The following is a 22,996-nucleotide window of genomic DNA, read 5'->3' on the forward strand; positions in this document are numbered from 1 at the left end:
TGGGAGCAAATGGAATTTACTCATTTCATTCAAGACACCTGCATAACTTCACTATCAGGCGGAAACCTCACATACTGTATGCAAAAATACAACATTTCAGGAAATAGATAACACATATTTAAAAAAAACACACAATTAAACACGTCAAAGTTGATATTATGGCTTTATATATGGTGGGACACTTGCATGAGTCATTATATTATTAACATTTTACCAAAACAAAGCTCATTAGAACGGCCGCATCTGATGTAGTAAGTGCATTGCATCACGTTTTCTTCAACTTATGGGTTATAAAGTTTACTGTAGCTATTTATGTGGGCACTCTTTTTTGTCATTTGGTCAAAATCTCATGTTATTAAAGATGAAGTGCTAAGCACAGGCTATTTGAGATGGTATTGGCAATGACTCAGCGACAAATGCACTACCCCATTATTTTGTGGGATTATTAGGAACACCTGTTCAATTTCTCATTAATGAAATTATCTAATCAACCAATCACATGGCAGTTGCTTCAATGCATTTAAGGGTGTGGTCCTGGTCAAGACAATCTCCTGAACTCCAAACTGAATGTCAGAATGGGAAAGAAAGGTGATTTAGGCAATTTTGAGCGTGGCATGGTTGTTGGTGCCAGTATTTCACAATCTGCTCAGTTACTGGGTTTTTCACGCACAACCATTTCTAGGGTTTACAAAGAATGGTGTGATAAGGGAAAAACATCCAGTATGTGGCAGTCCTGTGGGTGAAAATGCTTTGTTGATGCTAGAGGTCAGAGGAGAATGGGCCGACTGATTCAAGCTGATGGTCAAGCTGACTTTTGACTGAAATAACCACTCGTTACAACCGAGGTATTCAGCAAAGCATTTGTGAAGCCACAACACACACAACCTTGAGGCGGATGGGCTACAACAGCAAAAGACCCCAACGGGTACCACTCATCTCCACTAAAATAGGAAAAAGAGGCAACAATTCGCAAGAGCTCACCAAAATTGGACAGTTGAAGACTGGAAAAATGTTGCCTGGTCTGATGAGTCTCGATTTCTGTTGAGACATTCAGAGTCAGAATTTGGCGTAAACAGAATGAGAACATGGATCCATCATGCCTTGTTACCACTGTGCAGGCTGGTGGTGGTGGTGTAATGGTGTGGGGGATGTTTTCTTGCCACACTTTAGGCCCCTTAGTCTCAATTGGGCATCATTTAAATGCCACGGCCTACCTGAGCTTTGTTTGTGACCATGTCCATCCCTTTATGGCCACCATGTCCCCATCCTCTGATGGCTACTTCCAGTAGGATAATGCACCATGTCACAAAGCTCGAATCATTTCAAATTGGTTTCTTGAACATGACACTGTTCACTAAAATGTCCCCCACAGTCACCATATCTCACGACGTCAATGACGTTTTAATTCTGATGATGGTATTGAGCCTACACAACTGACCATTATTCAAGTGGATTATAGGCAATTTGAGTCAAGCAATTATAATCTGCTGGTTTATGAAATTTAGATTAAGGCTTGATTACATGAACATGAAATCCAGATATCAGCGACCTTGAGTTGTGTTGCAATAACCTAGCAACATTCTTAAGTCAAAACACCCTGAACCTAGAAACTACATAGCAACATACGACAGAAGACTCAAAAGACCCTAGCAACTGCATAGAAACATGCCGAAGAGGACCGGTTCATTTGAGTAAGGTGTTTGTGCAATAGTAATTCTTGACTTGACCCTAAAGCAAGCAAGTAAATATATCCAACAAATCATTAGAAAATGTCAGTTTGTTTGACTAATGCCAAATCATCAGCACACAAGAGGTGACCAGCACACCATCACCAGTTATTCTTTAAGTACTTTCGGTCTGTGGTGTCTCAGATCAACAGAAAGCAGCCCACTCCAGGAACACACAGTCCGTCAGCCTCCATATGCCATCAGCCCACCGACCAAATGAAAAAAACCTTATTAATAGATTCCCTGCCGAAGAGAAGTCACATCCCCACTGAAAGTAGTGTGTACAGAGCGCCGAATGAGTCACGCTGAGAATTCCTCCGGCGTCTTCAGACGATCGCATCACGACGGAGGATAGGTGTCTCTATTTTGAGTCACAGCAATCCCCGCAGAGCTGAGGCACGTAGCTAATGCAAAGGCAGCGAGGCGGTGTGGCTGATGGACAGGGTCGGTCAAATGAAACGAGAAGGCTGTGAATTTAAGTACATGAAGCATCTTTGAGAGTAAGTAAGTGGGCAGCACACTGGTAAAGTCAGACGAATGCAAACTACGTTTTATCAGCATTAGAGAGACGAAATTCTTCTTCAGGATAAGAATTAGAATAAATGCCAGACGGAAAAAAACAGCCGCCACATGAGTTTGACAGAGAATATAAGGTCACCTCTCCGGATGATTCGGTTAACATCTGCTTATGACACCCTCACATCTTTGGAGGGTCCCTGGAGTTTGAGACGTAATTACACTCAGATGAGGTTTTGGATTCAATCAGAGTGAATATGGAAGTGGGAGAGAATATCAATAAAATATTTCAGCCGTGTGTGGTTAATGCTATAGGAAGCTATAAGATGCTGAGATCTTTAAAAATCATATTAATATTCTGTCCTTTGAATCTGAACGGTTTTGAAGTCTAAGATCTTAGTGATGTTAATCGTTTGATTTTGTTCAATAAAACACACGTTTGGGGTCAAAGTTTTGCTGGTTAACATGGTACAGTTAAAGGGATAGTTCACCCCCAAAATATCAATTGTTCCAAACCTGTATGAATTTATTTCTTCTTCAACCAAATGGTTGATTTGGCCCCATTGACTCCCATATTATGGAAGTCAATGGGGTCCGACAACTGTTTGGTTACCAAGGCAGACAAAAATCCATCACAGCACTTATTTTACAATTACAGGATTTGTGTTAACTTACTAATTTAAAGGAGTAGTTTAAATTTACTCACCCCCATGTCATCCAAGATGTCCACGTCTTTCTTTCTTCGGTTGAAAAGAAATTAAGGTTTTTGATGAAAACATTCCAGGATTTTCTCCATATAATGGACTTCATTGGGAACCAAACGGTTCAAGGTCCAGATGAGTTTCAGTGCAGCTTCAAAGGGCTTTAAACGACACCAGACGATGAATAAGGGTCTTATCTAGAACCCTTCGAGACATGATTCGAAAAAAGATTTGTTCATTTTGATGAACGAATTCGAACAGGAGAGTCACAAACGCTCATCACAGAACAGAGCAAGGCGAGCATTTGTGCTTATAAAACTTAAACTTTTTTATTTATTTTTTAAATGACCGATCGCTTCGCTAGATAAGACCCTCATTCATTGTCTGGTGTCGTTTAAAGCCCTTTGAAGCTGCACTGAAACTCTCATTTGGACTTTGAACCGTTTGGTTCCCAATGACGTCCATTATATGGAGAAAATCCTGGAATGTTTTCATCAAAAACCTTAATTTCTTTTCGACTGAAGAAGAAAACATGGACATCTTGGATGACATGGGGGTGAGTAAATTATCAGCTAAAGTTTTTTTAAAGTGAACAACTCCTTTAAGGATATCAGAATTCATTCATTTAAAAGAATTGTTCAAAAAATAAACCAACAAAACTAAACGCCAAATAGAGCAGAAATCTGAGCAAAATGTTGTTCCATGCTAGAGCTGTTAACCTCCCATAAATACATGGTCCTGTAGATGATGAGATTATTCAGACAGATGCTGGTCTGCATTTCATCAGCCTTATGATGGGACTGCATGGAGCAATTATATAGAGCCATGTTTCACATACATAAAGACTAAATCATTATCCTTAGCAAAATAACAACCACTATAATCAAAAAGAGGGAGAGAATGCGAGGCAGAAAACAAGTTTGAGAGAGAGGAAGAAAAAAAAGCCCACTATGACGGCTGACAAGGGAAATTTTTAAGCACTTGTATTTATTTTATTATTTTTCGTTTCTGAGTCATTTGAGAAACAATGGTGCTCTGAGATGCAGTTATTTTGGGGATAGCTGACGCTAATTAGCAATGGGAGTGTTGGCTAGTCTCCCACTTTCAAAATAATTAGTAAAGCACACAGCACAATCTCACACATGGAATTAAACGAACCGCGCTGGAACCCTTAGCAACCTCTCTGCCTAAAGCGAAAAGGCAGAGATTTTGATAAGCTGTAGTGAGACAGAGCTGAGCTTCAGCGGTGAAGATCTCCCGTGGCCTCATGGGATTGTAAAGTATCCATCAAATGCACACTTATGTTTTTCGTATAGAAATAGGCATATTCGAGTACAGAGCTACAAAATGAATCTGGATGGCAGCTCAGACCATTTGTGATTGGAAAAATTGAAAGAGAAACATTGGCGTTCACACTGAGATCTTGGACTTTTGATTGCAGACTTATCTTAAGAGTTTTTGTGTAATCAACAACAAACTTGGCTCTCCGACAGAGCATTAAAGCAGCCAGCGATGACAGGGAGAGTCAATCTCAGTTCCATTCAACTCCATTCGGAAAGACAACAACACGAGAGCCCATTAATATCACGACAGCTTTCATGTAGAGAGTGCAACAAAACAAATGTCATCTTCTCGTTTTCCGAAATGAAACATAATTCAAACTGTTCTTGCATCCTCCACAGGACTTCTGGTCCAGCGACATGAACAAGATGAAGAACTTCAAGAGGCGTTTCTCACTTTCCGTGCCACGAACAGAGACGATAGAGGAGAACGAGTTCACCGAACAGATCAACCAGCTTAACATTTGCTGCAATGACGGTACGGCTTTCCTTTCAACATCCATATCTCCCATTCAAACTCTCCCATTCAGTCTGGATATCTGGGTCACAAAACCCATTGAAATAAACAAGACTTAAATATGTTATTATATGGATTATATCTGATGCTGCTACTACAGTGATAAAGTACTCCTTATTGATCCACTTGAAGCATCAAGTATATTTATTTTACCCAGAAAGATGCCAAAAAAAAAGGTCTTAATCCATAAAGAAAGGGCACCATGTGGCGCAGTGAGAATGAGTGTGTGAAGTTGAAAATAAATGAGGATAAGGGTAGATAATATACCATAATCACTCACAGATAGTCCTATCCAGGCAGGATTCGATTTCTCAAAGGATGCATGTGTAAGCCAAAAAACACAGACATGTTAGATTTTGAAGGGATTAAAAATATAATAATTCTGTAAAACACAAAACTACAGTAGTCATGTCCAAACAGGGCTTTAGTCTAATCCTACAATATGAACTGTTTGTGTTTCATTATTTCATGCATAATATAATGAAATCTATAATGAAAAATAATTCTTAAAACAACTTCAGACCAGTTTTTTTTAATCCTTTTGTGGGGTTTTTAATTTAATAAATCCAGAAAATTGCATACTCCACACTTTTAACATACGTAATGTGATATTTTCAGGCAAAACAGAATATAAAATAATAATGATCAAAGAACAATGAAGATTAGCTCTCTTATACCGGAAGAAGTCTCTAATGAGAACAATACATTTTTATAAGCCTTCTCTAAAAACACACTTATGTACACACACCATGCTGCCTTGGGTCATTGGGTCGGAAAAGTTGTTTCAGAGGTGGAACAAGTACCACATTGTGATTAAAAGACAACGCTGCTCCTTTAAAATCAACTAAATACATTCAAAACGATTTTAGCAATATTGTTTTCCAGACTTCATGGCACTGGATCCTGCTCAAACTGAAAAATATAAATGATGCTGATTAACAGCAAGAAAGCCACAATTAACCCAGAGATATATTCTCCAGATATTTTGAAATTGGGAAATGAGCAAATCCAATATATATACACCTTACTGTTTAAAAGTGTAGGGTAAATAAACTCCAGTAGTTTAACTAACCCTTCAAGTCCAATAAAGGCATTCAAACCCTATTGAAACTTTTTTTTAACTTTGTTAAGAAAGTAAATAGTGTCAGTTTTAAAGCCAACTGAGGCTAACTTGTCTAGATTTGAAGCCCTTTGGAATGTTCTCATATGGCATGGGATCTCACAAAGATGCCGGAGAGTGAGAGAACCATAAGAGTTTGATAACTTCTCCAAAGAGATGGAAGAGAGATAAGTCTAGAGGCCTGTGAACCTGCTAGTGATGGGGACGAGACCGCCTATGCTGAGTCTGAGTCAAGAACGAGTCTTTGAAGGGTCGAATCTGAGTCGAAACCGAGTCTTTAAAGGGTTGAGTCAGAGTCAAGACCGAGTCTTTGAAGGGTCGAGTCAGAGTCAAGACCGAGTCCATTGGTTTTCAAATACAGTCGAGTCCGAGTCAAGACTGAGTCTTTGAAGGGTCGAGTCCGAGTCAAGATCGAGTCTTTGAAGGGTCGAGTCAGAGTCGAGACTGAGTCCGTTGGTTTTCAAATACAGTCGAGTCCGAGTCAAGACCGAGTCTTTAAAGGGTCAAGTCCGAGTCAAGACCGAGTCTTTAAAGGGTCAAGTCCGAGTCAAGACCGAGTCTTTGAAGGGTCGAGTCCGAGTCGAGACAGAGTCCGTTGGTTTTCAAATACAGTTGAGTCCGAGTCAAGACCGAGTCTTTGAAGGGTCAAGTCCGAGTCGAGACAGAGTCCGTTGGTTTTCAAATACAGTTGAGTCCGAGTCAAGACCGAGTCTTTGAAGGGTCAAGTCCGAGTCAAGACCGAGTCTTTGAAGGGTCAAGTCCGAGTCAAGACCGAGTCTTTGAAGGGTCGAGTCCGAGTCGAGACAGAGTCCGTTGGTTTTCAAATACAGTCGAGTCCGAGTCAAGACCAAGTCTTTGAAGGGTCAAGTCCGAGTCAAGACTGAGTCTTTGAAGGGTCGAGTCCGAGTCAAGATCGAGTCTTTGAAGGGTCGAGTCAGAGTCGAGACTGAGTCCGTTGGTTTTCAAATACAGTCGAGTCCGAGTCAAGACCGAGTCTTTGAAGGGTCAAGTCCGAGTCAAGACCGAGTCTTTGAAGGGTCGAGTCAGAGTCGAGACTGAGTCCGTTGGTTTTCAAATACAGTCGAGTCCGAGTCAAGACCGAGTCTTTGAAGGGTCAAGTCCGAGTCAAGACCGAGTCTTTGAAGGGTCAAGTCCGAGTCAAGACCGAGTCTTTGAAGGGTCGAGTCAGAGTCGAGACTGAGTCCGTTGGTTTTCAAATACAGTCGAGTCCGAGTCGAGACCGAGTCTTTGAAGGGTCGAGTCCAAGTCAAGACCGAGTCTTTGAAGGGTCGAGTCCAAGTCGAGCCCATTCGTTTTCAAATACAGTCGAATCTGAGTCAAGACCGAGTCTTTGAAGGGTTGAGTGCAAATCAAGACCGAGTCTGTGAAGGGTCGAGTCTGAGTCAAGATCGAGTCTTTGAAGGGTCGAGTCAGAGTCAAGACCGAGTCTTTAAAGGGTTGAGACCGAGTCTTTGAAGGAACAAGTCTGAGAAGAGTCCAAGAAAGCAGAAATCGGTCTCTATATCACAAGGACCTGTGACGGTCTGGAGAAGATGAGAAGGGAAAAGGATTCTGACTCTCCAGCGTCTTCGCTCTTCACTCACAAATTGCACTGATTATCATTGAGCCTACATTATTAATGCAGAGGTAATAGCACTATTCTGCTCTGCTGTCAGGCTCTATGGTCTTAACACTGTCTCCAGTCAATATTAAATCGAATTTCAAGGGAGAAAATACAAGTAGGACCACTTTAAGAATTTAAGACCTGCGGTCTTACAATATAAATCGATAATACTTGTTATTGCCTGGTCTGTATCTTATTTAACTCTAAAGAATAGGTCTTTATACTCTTTATTTTGAATTCCAATCAACTTCATGTGAACAAAAATGCACCATTTTATGGTAACTGGGAGCAAGCAAGTTCATTTTCTTTCTTAGCTGGATTTGTCTGGCATATATGAACACAGAAATTGTGCTTGGAACCACAAACAAACGGGTTGTCCATTTGATGGGAATGCAAAAAGTCCTAAGATGGTTTCAGGTATTTTTTGGTGTAGATCCCAGTCTCATTGTCATCTCAGTCTGATTTACTGTGAACTCTGAATTGTATGCCAAACATTTGAAGGATAGTGTATAGAGCCCGACCGATAAAGGATTTTGAAGGCTGATACCGATACAAATATTTGTTGGTTTTAAAATCCGATATTCCGATATATTTTAATTTTTTTTTTTTATTACAGAAACGCACAACAAATCATTAACAGATTTCCTTAACATTAGTTATTTATGAGTTTTAACTAAAATATGTTAATGCATTTTAAAAAGGAACTTGTTCCTTTTATTGTCACAACTGAGGAACATCAAAATATATTAAAGTTCTGATAAATAAAATAATAATTAGTCCCTACATTGTCTTATAAGCTACCTTATAATTACAATGTCAGCTTGCTTATCCCTTTACCTGCACTTTTTAAATTCTTTCCATCAAGCTACAAGCTGCCTTCTAAAACCTACTATTTAGCGATTCTAAATGAAGCGTGTTTTGTCCGTTCTTATTTTATTTTTGAAATATTAATTTATCGGACATTATAACTGCCGATACCGATAGTTTGGAAAATGCCTAATATCGGCCGATAATATCAGCCTGCCAATAAATCGGTCTGGCTCTAATAGTGTAAACAGCACAGACATTCTGACCAATGAGAAGACATGTTGTCCAGACAGTGAAAATAAATTAAACTAAGGAGAAAATGTTACAATTTAGAAACAAATACAAACAAATTAGAGCTCTGAAAATGCCCATAGCGAACCCACAAACAGTAACTGCAGGTTAGTGGCATCAAATCAGATAAATCCACCGCTAAACAGCATGCAAAACCAAAAGAAACTATCTCTCCTCCTGTCTAAGCTAGCGGTTCTTGGTCCGAACAGGCCGCACGGTGAATCTGACTTTGTTGAAAGTCAAAAGTCTGGTCACACACGACCGAATAAACTCATACTCAGAATTGAAACTGGGTGATGAACCCTCGGCCCATGGCAGGACGGGGAATTGGACCTGGTTGAATGCTGGGAACAAAACATTTGTTTGGGGAGCACTCAGGCTCCTCAGCTGTCTGTCTGAGGCAGATGTTTCCACAACGCCCCATTTTCCCCCCAACACGCACCAGCTGCTGTGATTGGCTGAGGGTGCGGGACGCTGTTACTTCCTCCACCCCCAGGAGAGACGGCAGCGGTGGAGACAGCTGGAGTTTGGAAGGAGAGAGCGGATCCGAAAACGCAAGAGCGGTTTTCTTTTATTTACCCCGTCCCCTCCCCTCCAGCTGCAAATGAACCTCCAAACCAAGCGTGGAGGGAGAGACGTCTGCAGGCCGGGATGGGAAAAGGCGTCGGAAGCGCACACGCTTCGTTCCAATTTACTCGCCTATATACCTAAGATTGTTAAAACTCAATTAACGGCAAGGTTAATGTGGAAGAAACCGATCCGAGTCACGTTAGGGAGTCGGACCTCACATTTCCTCCCTGCCAGCGCGTCCACCCCCATTATCTCGTTATATTTGTGATGTATCGCTGATGGAGGTGCAACAGAGTAATTCTCCATGGAGAGACACCCATGATGGAGTCATCACGCAAATGTTGGCAGCAGTCTTTTAGTTAACAAGTGTTTCTTGATTACCACAAAGATGTACGCTTTATTTAAAGATAATGCTTCCAAAATGGCTTTTCGACAGATTCCTTGGAGGGTTCGAACATAATTACAGACCCAGAAACACCCACGCACATTCACACGCACAGCGAGAGGGCTTTTATAAGCACACTAAATCTCATTCATTGAGTAGTTTATACCGCAAAAGATGAATGTAATGTTTGTTAGGCAGAATTGAAAGGAGAGGCATGTCATTTAGAGACAGCCATCGAAATAACCACCAGCTGTCGTGTGGCCCTCTGGCTAGGCATGAATGAAAAGTGTGTTCATTTCCGATGAAAAACGTTAAGGATTGCAGCGTCTAGATGGTTTCGCTCAGAGGTACGGATCAAAACAATCATATGAACATCACAACAAGGAAACAGGTGTTCAGGTGTGCATAAAATAGCTTATATTCAAGCACACACATCAGGGGGAAAATAACTAGACCACAGAAGACCTGAGGCTCTTGTAATGCATCACTCAAAAGTTTAAACCGTTTTATTTCTGTTGTTCAAAAAGTTTATATACTTTAATTCAACAAGGATCCATTACATTCATCAAAAAGTGACAGTAAATACATTAATAAATGTTACAAAAAATACTTCAAATAAATGCTATTCTTTTGAAATTTCTATTAAATCAAAAAATTATCATGTTTCAACAAAACTATGAAGCAGCACAACTGTTTTTAACATTGATAATAATAAGAAATGATTTCTGAAGGATCATGTTACACTGATATGAAGACTGGATTAAAAATTCTGTGAAAATTCAGTTTTGTCACTTTGTTAAGAAAAAACTGTGAAATTTACGGCTGTGCTTGCCAGTATTTTACCGTAAAAAATATGGTGGCAACCTTCTATGTTTTATGGTACTTAAAGGGATAGTTCACTTTGAAATTCATTTTTGATATGTTTTAGCTTACCTCAAGGGCATCCAAGATGTAGGTGTCTTTGTTTCCGCAGTATTTTCAATTTTATATTTTTAGGTCAAACCGTTCTTGTCTGTCAGTCATATAATGGAGGTCTATGGTCACCACCTCAAAGATCATGCACAGAGAAGTCCAAATGAAACATGATTTAATGACTCGTAAATGTGAGTACACATTGATGGCCTAAGACACCAAACGAGCGGTTTGTGTGAGAAAACGAACAGTATTTATATCGTTTTTACCTCTTACAGTCACGAAATAAAAATTTGATGTAAAAATATCAAAATTGCCCTTGAGGTAAGCTAAAACATCAAAAATTAATTTCAAAGTGAACTATCCCCTTTAAATTTATGGGCAAAAAAAAACACACACAATGTAAAGAAAACCTGTGAAATTTACGGTAAGAAAACGTCAGCTTGGATGCCAGTATTTTACCATTCAAATTAAAAAAATGCTTTAAAAAACATATTAATAAATTACATTTTAATACATAATCAAATAAAAAAAGTTATTATTTTATATATACAATTTAATTATTTTAAATTGGAATACATTTTCTCAATTTTAAATTTTATCAAACAAAATGCACCCTTGAGACTTCTTTCATGAACATTAAAAAAAATCATCTTTTGTTCATAATCATGTACATACAGAGCTGAAAGCATTGCATTTGTTATATTGAGAGGTGCACCTGACACAAGTCGCGTGAAAGGACCTTTAGTCTAAATATTTAGCTCTCCAAGTTCTATTACTAATTCACTTTTTCACTCACAGGGCTAATCTTTTTCTGCCTAATGAATTAAGGTCCAGTGGGTCACAGCATTTCGACCTACTTTCAACTGGACACTAAAATCAATTCTGCATAATTAGCTGAGTTTGAGCGCCACCTGTAACCCCATAATGAAGCTAAATATCACTGGCACTAGTTAAGAGTAAAATTAGCTTTACAAACAGTGTCTCAGGGTTCAAACCTGCAAACCTTCCAGTTACTAACCTAGATATTTAATCACCACCCCAGAGAAAGGTTCAGACCCACAAGGGTACAGTAACACGGCTTATCAGTCATTCACCTCAACCACTGAGCCACCTTTGTTTCAATGACAGCTCGATTTCTCTGCATTATTAATGTGTTGAGAGCTTTCGTCTCCGAACAAGGGATGTCAGCTTGAAAAAAAGGAAGTTAAGCCTAGAACGAAAAAATAATTTCCTTTATTCAAACGAATTCTAATTATGTCATAATTTACTCACCGCAATCGACTTTGCTGCAGCCACTCTTGTAAGTAAAAGAGTTGCATGAACATTCTGCAAAAAACATCTACTTTTCTGAAAGACAGCTAACACCCATTCACACAAAAGTGATTTTTTTTTACAGCTGATTAATTAAAAACATTGACAGCCGATCAGAATCCACCCTGCTTTCAGAGCTTGAGCATTTAAAATGGCTGATGACAAAACGGGCCTTAAAGTCGGTGCGAAACGAAAGTTGAGATTATCTTTTTTTCCTTGTCGTGACGCATATCCGAGTGAAATGGCTTCTGAAATTAGAAAAAATGTAGGACAGGGCTTGATGATTTCGTCCTTCGGGAATTGATTGGATCGTTGGGAGGTTGGGCGTTGCCATAGACAGTAAAAGAAATGGACAGAAAGATCTCATTGGAACTCCATTGAGACGATTGAAGCCCGTTTTTGGAGATTTTTTAGCACTTCCGTCCCTGACGCGCAGACTCAAACAGAGCTTGACTACGTAGATGTGACGTGAGTGACCCGTCTGTCTTCTAGTGCTGTGGCATGAGAAATCTGAATCATTCCCTTCCGAAACATGCAGAGGCGGAGAGTGTGATTAGGAGCTGTCCATGAGCTACTGTAGGAGAAGGAGACAATTTTACTAGGTATTCTGATTAATTATTTTGCCTCCACGTTTCCCCGATTGCACGCAAGCTTCTTCTCATGTCCATACGGTAATCTCTCTACTGTGCGACAGTGTCGCGTGGGTATGACGCAATCGTTAGCCTACTTTCACTAAAACTGCTTCTATGGGGCCATAACATAAGTTAGAAGGTAATGGAGCTATTTATACATTGTCGTGTTTCTTTAGAAATAAATAAAGGACAAATGGGGTCTTCAAACGCCTCAGATGTAAAGTTATTCGCTGTCAAAGTGACGCCAAAATGAATGGGAGTCAATGGGAATGCTAACGCAAGTGAAGTTCTGCTACAAGATGTCAGCTCCCACGAGGCTTCAACTTCCGGTCGATGGATTACCCCCTTGGGCGTTGCAAACAAAATGGAGGCAGATTTGAATGCGATTCTCTGAGAGGCGGAGCACCGATAGCCGCACCCTCATCGGATCTGTCCGCACCCTTTCGCCATCGCACGTGACCGAAATAGAAGAGAGGTCGTTTCGATGGAGGAGGGAAGGGTAACGTATTTGATTATAAGGGTACATGAATTTTTTAAAAATAATGAAGTGCACAGATAAATCGTTTATAAAACAAAGATTTGTCAAATTTGTTTTCATGCCGACTTTAATACGTATGGATTAAATGACGGAATGTTCATGTTCTTTTGCTTTAATCATTCTCCGGTTGCCTAGCAATACCACACCACTATCGGAACATCCAAAACAATTCCCGTTCCCACAGGAGCTACCAGTTCACCAGCTGTTTTATGCCCCCATGGGACTCATGAGATAGCTTTGATATAGGTATACGCCTCAGATACAATTCCACAAGGGAGGTTTGAGCTCTTGGAAGTTCACAGAGATGTGGGAAGGAGCTGATAGGTGTGTTTAGATGTGCAGACAGACTCTGCTGGAGTCCAATGGGAGAAAGGCAGTCTGAGCCCGGAGGCCTTTAAGAAATAGGAAACACACACACACTCCAACATCCAGGGTCGACTGCAGCCTACTGGCAGGGCACACACTAATACTAGAGCAGGAAAGTCATTTCAGGACAGAGCCCAGGAAACTCGCAGTTAAGTTGTTGTCAGATATATCTATTATTCCTTTTGACCTATTCACAGACTGTGGGGAGCAACTACAAAGGGTCAAACTGCAGGGCTTTTTCCATTTTCTAGTCCAATATTTCACCCAATATAACTTTACTCATCTGTACAAAATAGTCTTGTGCTGAAAACAGTTTGATAGGACAGAACAGAACAGAATGAGATGCGTTTTGTCTTGAGACAACGCCATCAATCTGTATGTGTATAGATCAACAGCCAACTACACTGTAAAAAATATTTTCAAGATTTGTTATCACAACATATTTTCTTTTGTCAAATCAACTTTATAATAATTTATTTAGTTGAGATAACTTATTATTTTGAGTTTCGGATGGTTAAATTAATCTACTTCATTGTATTAACTCACTTTTTCCAGTTCAATCAACTTAAAATTTTAAGGCAACCAGGTTACTTACTTTCTTAAGTTAAACCAACAATATTTTTTTACAGTGTAGTAATCACAACATTTTTTCTTTTGTCAAATCAACTTAAATAATTTATTTAGTTCAGATAACATATAATTTTGAGTTTCTGATGGTTAAATTAATCTCCTTCATTGTATTAACTCACTTTTTCCAGTTCAATGAACTTAAAATTTTAAGGCAACCAGGTTACTTACTTTTTTAAGTTAAACCATCAATATTTTTTACAGTGTAAAATAAAATTCAAGAATGGGTAACTGAAAGGCTTTTGACAAATATATGAGCTAAACAATACAACCTTCATTGCACAAAACTACCACACCAAAAAAGTAGGCTATAATGTCTTAAAATTTATTGTTGAAGACAGTAGATTTGTTACAAAATCAGTAAAAGGAGTGCTTTAAAATGGATACATTTAGAGATGCGACTTTATAGAGAGCATTTACCATCCTGACAGTTTAATGGTGTGGTGTCAGCACAGTAAAACCTTCTCTGCATTTATGAATTCATCCCTTTAAAGCAGCATAGCTAAATATATAGAGATAAACTGGTCGACCATCACGACCCTTTCATCTCGAAGATTCACAGCTTACGCAATCTCTCCTCTATTCTGGACACCTCAAATCAAAAGGCAAGACAAATCTCCAGAGCACATCCCCTTGTATTTGCTCGCCCTGCAAGCTATTTGCTGGAACCTTCTGCGGCGTGTCTGGATTTTGTCTCTAGAGAAGGCCAAGATGTAATTTGACACGTACAGCAGGTAGATGAAGGTTGGGACGGATATAAGATTGGTGGGGAGTCCATATTGCCGCTGGATTTCCTGGAGAGGAAAATCTAACCAATAGTGCGCGAGAGGACGAGAAAGAGAAAGCGAGAAAGAGCGGAAAATTACTCGCTTGCTACGACCCCAATTACCACCGAGGAGATCAAAGAGCTCGCTGCCACTGTGATATTTAAATGATGAGCCTGGATAGGGCCTCGCTTTTCATATCTGCAAATGAAGGAAACCAAGGCCCACTACCGCCCTCTCCCTCTCTCGCTCATTCCCAGTGTCTTTGTGCTGTGGTTTGAAAGCGCTATATAACAATCTCATTCCCCTACCGCCGAATTTTAATGAAACCGAATACCAACTGTAGGAGCCTATTTAACAAATTCTTCCATTTTTGTAACAAATTCGTCCATTTAACAGTGCCAAAATATTTAATAATAATAAGATATAATAAGATAGATAAGTATAATAATAAGTATAATATCTTATCTATCTTATTAATAATATAAGATAGATAAGATAAGATATAGAAGTATAATAAGATATTTATCTGCATGTGTGTGCATTACAAGTGGTAAAATGGTACTGTCTCTTTAAGACTTTCAACCGTAGAAGTGAAAGTGAAAAAAAAACCCAGCAAGAACACAACACAGAAGGTATAGACATTTATCACTTAAATAAAACTATGTATTGACCTTTAAAACCATTTTATATAACATGCATTCAATGATTTATGTCAAATAATGTCTTGTGATCCCAAATAATGATTGGTGATTAACTGATTCATTTGAATTGATTGACAGATCTAGCTCAAACAGAGTGTAAAGAGAAGAACGGATTTTAACAGAAACATTGTTTGATTCAAATCTGTGGATTATACATTATATTTGGACACACAGAATGAGTCAAGCCTTGTGTTGTCCTAAACTATGACTTTCTTTTCTCCACGAAAAACAAAAAGGTACACACTGTTAAAACCTGAAAGAAGCACAATAAAGCATTGATAAAGTATGCCATTTGAGTCTGCGCTCTCAGAAAAAAGGTACAAAAGCTGTCACTGGGCCTGTAACTTTTCAAAAGGTAACTTTTGTCCATTTTAGGTGCTAATATGTACATTTTAGGTGCTAATATGTACATTTCAGGTGCTATTATGTACATTTAGGTGCTAATATGTAAATTTTAGATAATAATATGTACATTTTAGGTAATAACATGTACATCTTAGGTGCTATTATGTACATTTAGGTGCTAATATGTACATTTAGGTGCTAATATGTACATTTTAGGTGCTATTATGTACATTTAGGTGCTAATATGTAAATTTTAGATAATAATATGTACATCTTAGGTGCTAATATGTACATTTCAGGTGGTAATATGTACATTTTAGTTGCTAATATGTACATTTTAGGAGATAATACGTACATTTCAGGTGCTAATATGTACATTTAGGTGCTAATATGTACATTTTAGGTGATAATATGTACATCTTAGGTGATATGTACATCTTAGGTGCTAATATGTACATTTCAGGTGCTAATAAGTACATTTCAGGTGCTAATACATTTAGGTGCTAATATGTACCATTAAGGTACCAATATGCACCCTTTAGGTACAAAAGTGTACCTTTTGAAAAGGTACAGCCCCAGAGACAGCTTTTGTACCTTTTTTTCTAAGAGTGAAGCTACATGATAGATTTATGCAGGAAACAAACAGACATGCCAAGGAAGATTTTCACAGAATAATCTTCAATCTGTTTCTCACACAAAGCAATCATATGACTTCAGAAGGCTTGTAATATAGCGCAAGAGTCATATTGAGTCATAATGATAGTTTACGGTGCTTTATTGGAGTTTGAGCTCCGCATTCTCCTAATTATAAGTCGACAAGACAGAACTTTCTGTTCTTGCTTCCACAAAAGAAAGTCCACCCTACAGGTTTGGAACGACACAAGGAGGAGTAAATGAGGACAGAATTTTCATTTTCTTGCTTAACTATTCCTTTAACCTTCATTCTCTTGATGTTTACTGAAATGCAACACCAACCATCCCACCAACGCTCCTCTCTTTACTTGGTTTCTGAGTTTTTCTCACTTTGTCTGTTTTTTTTTTAATTAGCATATGTGGGCTAGGAGTATTTACCTCCATCCTAACAAATCAAGGATAGCAAAACATTTACCCGTCTGTTTTCGGCAAAAACTGTCCCCCGCTGCATTCCTAGGCCAGGTGTGAACATAAAATGTAATTAAATCAATATGAGAATGATGGAGAAAGCACGAGAGAGAACAAACATCTAAGGCTGTGTGGGGGACCTGGTATTGAATTTCAGATCTGCTGAAAAGCAGGATGTGATATAAATATTGATGAATCAGATGGCTACCTGAGAGACAGAATAGCTATCTCTTGTTATCCGGATCCGACGTTGCCTTTGTTAACAGTCTGCGTCACCATAGCAACAAGCAATTAAATGGCAGCATGCATTTAAACATCAGAGACAAGTTGAGATTCATGCTGCCGAACAATAGAGCAGGGAAAAAAATAGCCGGCTGCGTGTGATTGCTATCGAAAAAAAAACGTTTCAGTGAGAAAGAAAAGTTGCATGGAGGGTAGACAAAGAGTGTAAATGCTGACATGCGCTCTATGTCTCAAATTATATAAGAGCTTGAAGCCTAGTTCACTAAAATGCACATCTAAGGCGTATATTATATAACAGTGACCTTTTTTCCATTCATTTTCTCCATAGGCATTTCAAAAACATCTCCTGTAAAGCCTTGAACGAGTCAGTCAGCTCTGAAATAAATCGATTTCAAGCAAAAAAATTCTATGAAAATGTGATTTAAAAAAAATACATAAATTTAAAAAAAACTTTTTTTTACACATACATACAGAAATGCATTATGGGAGCATGCAGTCAGTCACTCTGGTAACAGTTTTATGATTGGTCGATATCTCATTAGGATTATAGGTAGTTTAGATCTTCAGAGTTAATTTGATTATTAAACATGCTGTTATGAAGTTCACAGTAAAAAAAATATTGATGGTTTAACTTAAAAAAGTAAGTAACCTGGTTGCCTTAAACCTGGAAAAAGTGAGTTAATACAATGAAGGAGAATGATTTAATCATCAGAAACTCAAAATTATATGTTATCTGAACTACATAAATTATTTAAGTTGATTTGACAAAAGAAAAAATGTAGTGATTACTACACTGTAAAAATTTTTGTTGGTTTAACTTAAAGAAGTAAGTAACCTGGGTTGCCTTAAAATTTTAAGTTGATTGAACTGGAAAAAGTGAGTTAAAACAATGAAGCAGATTAATTTAATCATCAGAAACTCCAAATAATAAGTTATCTCAACTAAATAAATTATTATAAAGTTGATTTGACAAAAGAAAATATGTTGTGATAGCAAATCTTGAAAATATTTTTTTACAGTGTTGAAATACCACTTAAAATCAGGGTCATTTTAACTAAAAATCAAATTCTGTTTAAAGAAATAAATGGGATTTTTACTTCAATATGCCTACTGCACTCAGTACTTAAAAATATAAAGCAGACATGTGATTGGTTGAGGTCTTTGGCGTCCTCCAATGAGAAATCACTCTACCGAGGGTGCGATAGGAAACATCTCCATAAATGCCTGTCTAGGAGCCATGCATCAATGTGTCAATGTGTTGAGCGGCACTGACACTGAGAAAATGAAAAACCTTCAGGGTTCGCTCTACAGTTATAATCCTATTACTAATGATCTTCCATTGAAAAAACAAATTACCCAAGTATGATGGTCTTTGAATATGCTATAGCGCTAAGCCACGCTTATTACCTGAAACATCAAATATCGCTGGACGGAATCGGTGATTCATCCTTCAATTCGGCGTGTTAATGGGGATACTCGGGTTTGCCAAATAAAGAACAGAACGGGCTGAAGCGCTAGTCTCATTATGCTGGAAGAGGGAGGGGGCGAGACAGGGCTTTTGATCACCCAGCAAGGCCTACTCCTGCTTTCAAGGCTGTCATTGACATAAAGGAGCATTAGTGATCTTTTGTGCACCTTGAAAGGGTTTTAAAAAGATAAAGAGAAGAGGCATGAAAGACTACAAAACAAATGAAACGGAGTAAAAAGAATAGGGTGATCAGTCAGTTATTCTCTTTATTTATACTAAAGTGACTGTTTAGCTGTTTTATGTACTGACATCTTATCCTTCACCTACCGGTATAATGACTAGGCTATTATTAGTTATGTCAGGGGTTTTCTTGAACCAATGAGATCAGATGATCTCCTTCCAAAAACATGTTTTCATATATACAGACTCATTTGAACTGAGTGCCATTTAATGGCATATTTTAAGCAAATATTTATTGCTTACTTTTAAAAAATATTGTTTTTACCATAGAGTTTTTCTGTGATGTCTGCTGATTATCTAATACATAAAGCTGAGTAACTACCGATTTTTGTTTGAAACAAGAATGAATTGAATCGTTCACTAAACCAATTCTTTCAAAAACGCTGATTCATTTATTGTTCATTAATTCAATCATTTTGTCTAATCAACCAATCACATGGCAGTTGCTTTTAGGGGCGTGGTCCTGGTCAAGACAATCTCCTCAACTCCAAACTGAATTTTAGAATGGGAAAGAAAGGTGATTTAGGCAATTTTGAGCGTGGCATGGTTGTTGGTGCCTGAGTATTTCACAATCTGCTCAGTTACTGGGATTTTCACACACAACCATTTCTAGGGTTTACAAAGAATGGTGTGAAAAGGTGGGCGAGAATGCCTTGTTGATGCTAGAGGTCAGAGGAGAATGGGCCGACTGATTCAAGCTGATAGAAGAGCAACTTTGACTGAAATAACCACTCGTTACAACCGAGGTATTCAGCAAAGCATTTGTGAAGCCACAACACACACAACCTTGAGGCGGATGGGCTACAACAGCAGAAGACCCCACCGGGTACCACTCATCTCCACTACAAATAGAAAAAAGGGGCAACAATTTGCAAAAGCTCACCAAAATTGGACAGTTGAAGACTGGAAAAATGTTGCCTGGTCTGATGAGTCTTGATTTCTGTTGAGACATTCAGATGGTAGAGTCAGAATTTGGCGTAAACAGAATGAGAACATGGATCCATCATGCCTTGTTCCCACTGTGCAGGCTGGTGGTGGTGGTGTAATGGTGTGGGGATTGGGGATTGGTGTAATGGCCTACCTGAGCATTGTTTCTGACCATGTCCATCCCTGACCACGGCCACCATTTACCCATCCTCTCATGGCTACTTCACACCATTCTTTGTAAACCCTAGAAATGGTTGTGTGTGAAAATCCCAGTAACTGAGCAGATTGTGAAATACTGGCACCAACAACCATGCCACGCAAAAAATTGCCTAAATCACCTTTCTTTCCCATTCTGACATTCAGTTTGGAGTTCAAGAGATTGTCTTGACCAGGACCACGCCCCTAAATGCTTTGAAGCAACTGCAATGTGATTGGTTGATTAGATAATTTAATTAATGAGGATTTGAACAGGTGTTCCTAATAATCCTTTAGGTGAGTGTATATTTGGCATCTTATGATGTTTAATACTACACTTGTAAGGGTTACACCCCAAAATATTGCCTTTATCAATAACGAAATGTGACCATCTGTCTCAGTCTTTTTTTAAATTCCTGTCTATGACCTTAGAGTCATGTCTGCCCCTCCATCCGCACAATTGGATCGTTCTCACCCTCATGCAGCTTTGATGATTTTCAAAGCTTCACATCTCTCCTCCTGAGTACAACAGCACAGAAACCAGTGACTGTGTGGTGGCAGTCCAGGATAGCGAGTCGATGCAGGTGGTCATCCTTACCTTTCATCATGTCGCTGTTAGCCCGAGCAGAGACGTACAGTGAGAGTGTGATGTTGGGGGTCAGTTTGTGTCAGCCTAGATCAGATGAGATGGGCTTTGATGTTCGCTGGGAACCTGAGTCATTCAGCTAGCTCAGATCCAATTTCTGACCCTGTCCTCGGCACACGCATTGGGGTCAAGACTCAAATACCCCTCCGGCCTGATTCTGATCCCTGCACAAACTCGGGACAACACCAAATGCCAAGTAAGATTAGAGCCGTCAATATTAAACTGGGCGCACCACAAGGAATTCAAATGTCGTATTAGGCAGGAGACTGAAGGGTCCGATTCACTCATTTCTTAGGTATGGCTGGATAAAGAATTCGATTCATTTCAATTCAATTCCGATTTCAATTCTCGATTCAATATCAATTCATTTGGATATATATCAGGGTTAAAGAGCATGAAAACAGCATTTTTTCAATTGAATTTAGAGAAAAATTTGAATTGATGCGTAAACAAAACTTCACTTTTGTGCACCTGCCATATAATAATCGCAATAATATTTGTTGAAGTTTTGTTCACGCATCAATTGAAAACAGCAAGAGATTGATTTTAGGATTTATGAATCCCAAGTTAAAATGAAGATTGATTGATCAAGTTTGTCAACCCAGCCTTAATATTCGGGTTCATAACAGGGACTCCAAAACAGCTGTCGCGATCATCTCAGACAGGATAAAAACAACCGTGGATAACGCGACCGCGTCGACCAGCCGTCTCCGCCAGATGTGGCATTTCGTGGCGTTCCCGCCTAAACGGCTCCGATAAAGAGTTCGCTTGTGCGGTCCAGAGAGGATGAGACCTGCATAAATGAGAACGGATGAACCTGGCAGGCAATTCTCATTCAGCGATGGGCTCGGCCCAATAATGAGGTGGATCTCAATTATGCCGGCACGGCGCTGTGAAATGGACCGGGGTCTCCCACCCCGACGCCTCTCGAGGCCCTTCAAGCCCCCTCGTCCAAATTGAACTGATGGAGCAGAAAAGCCATTTTGATTTTCGTTCTCACCTCCGAAAACACGTTTTGGCAGTGATAATGCCAGGCTGCCGTGGGCATCTGCCATGCGCTTGCGAAGGGGGTCGTCGGGTCCCTATCGGACGCGCCGTATAGGGGCGTAATTGGATTTGTGCTGACAGTCTGTTGACACAGACATTATTAATTGGGGTGGCTGGATTGACACGCACTTAGATAGCCACATCATAAATGCATGAAACTCAGCGCGATAATTGCCAATCGCTCCACTAACCGCGGTGGGCTTGATTAATGATGCCGTCATCAGCATATGCCAAAGCTGACCTCACGGTTATTGAGTTAGCGGGCTAATCAGAGAAGAGGTGGGACGTCTATGGCTCATTCGCACTCAAAAGCAGCACGAGAGATTGTTGAGGCTCTTCAAACGACTCTTATGACCTAACGAATGCAACGGTTACCGCTGAAGTTTACGGACTAATAGAAGCAACAACCAAACAAATCACAGCAGGATCACTAAAACTATAGGCTTTGAGTACTAGGAACTGGGGGAAATAAGCTTACCGTACAGTATGTACCAAGGATTTTTATTTTTTTTATGTCTTTGGAGTGAATCTTTTCAACATGTTCAGAAGCGCTCACTTACAATCTCCTGCTTCCATTCTTCCATAAAATGCACTTTTCCTCACCTATCACTCAAAACCACAAGACACAAGAACACTGTCAAATACTCCTTATAAATATTAAATGAACTGAGACTACAGGACGGTTGCTGAATAGCATCAGCTCCATCTACTGAACTACAGTCAGACAGAAAATCCTTACAGTATTGACCAAATAATCATATTTGGTAGCTATTAAACGAGTACAAAGTCATCTATATGTATGTAAAGTAACTGTAAGGGTGTGATTGTGTCCTACAGGTGTGGTGCCCAATAGTCTGGGTCTACACAGCCTGCAACCCAGTCCAGTGGCTCCAGAGAGCCAGGCTCAATCTCCCACACAACTGCAGTACCGCAACAAAGCCCAGCACCGCCGATTCTCCATGGAGGTGAGTACTGTCTCATCTTATCCTTCTCCAGCTCTTTCCTTTGATGGAGACCCAGTGATCCTAACAGAACAACACAAGATCAGCTTGTAATCTTGTCTGAGTCATTAATAAAGTCCTTGCCAGAGGCACAAAAGCCTTGTTATCAAAAGCTTTGTTTCCCTGTAAGGTGACACCAGGTAAAATAAAAAGAACTAAAGAGATGGCAACTTTTTTATTCCCCCATTTTGTGATGGAAATGGTATGAATATATATATATACGAAATAATTATATTACAGTGCTTTAACGAACAAATGCAATGTTTCTCGGGGGAACGCAATAGTTTTCAGAGAAAATGCAAAGTTTCTTGGGAAAACACAATACTTT

General features: G+C 39.3%; 1 protein-coding gene and 1 long non-coding RNA gene across 2 annotated transcripts in view; one reads left to right on the plus strand and one right to left on the minus strand.

The window, feature by feature from the left end:
* LOC148970483 (uncharacterized) overlaps nucleotides 1–22,996 on the minus strand; it is a 97,006-nt gene that overhangs the window by 55,104 nt on the left and 18,906 nt on the right. The gene's annotated exons all lie outside the window — the stretch shown is intronic.
* cdk18 (cyclin dependent kinase 18) overlaps nucleotides 1–22,996 on the plus strand; it is a 59,384-nt gene that overhangs the window by 15,096 nt on the left and 21,292 nt on the right. Inside the window, exons 2-3 of the mRNA XM_089124904.1 lie at nucleotides 4,627–4,762; nucleotides 22,505–22,632. Of these exons, the coding sequence (XP_088981030.1) occupies nucleotides 4,645–4,762; nucleotides 22,505–22,632 (246 nt within the window). The 5' untranslated portion in view covers nucleotides 4,627–4,644. The remainder of the gene's footprint in view (nucleotides 1–4,626; nucleotides 4,763–22,504; nucleotides 22,633–22,996) is intronic.

Source organism: Pimephales promelas, chromosome 21, assembly GCF_988280905.1.
Source record: "Pimephales promelas chromosome 21, fPimPro1.hap1.1, whole genome shotgun sequence".
Classification (NCBI taxonomy): Eukaryota; Metazoa; Chordata; class Actinopteri; order Cypriniformes; family Leuciscidae; genus Pimephales; species Pimephales promelas.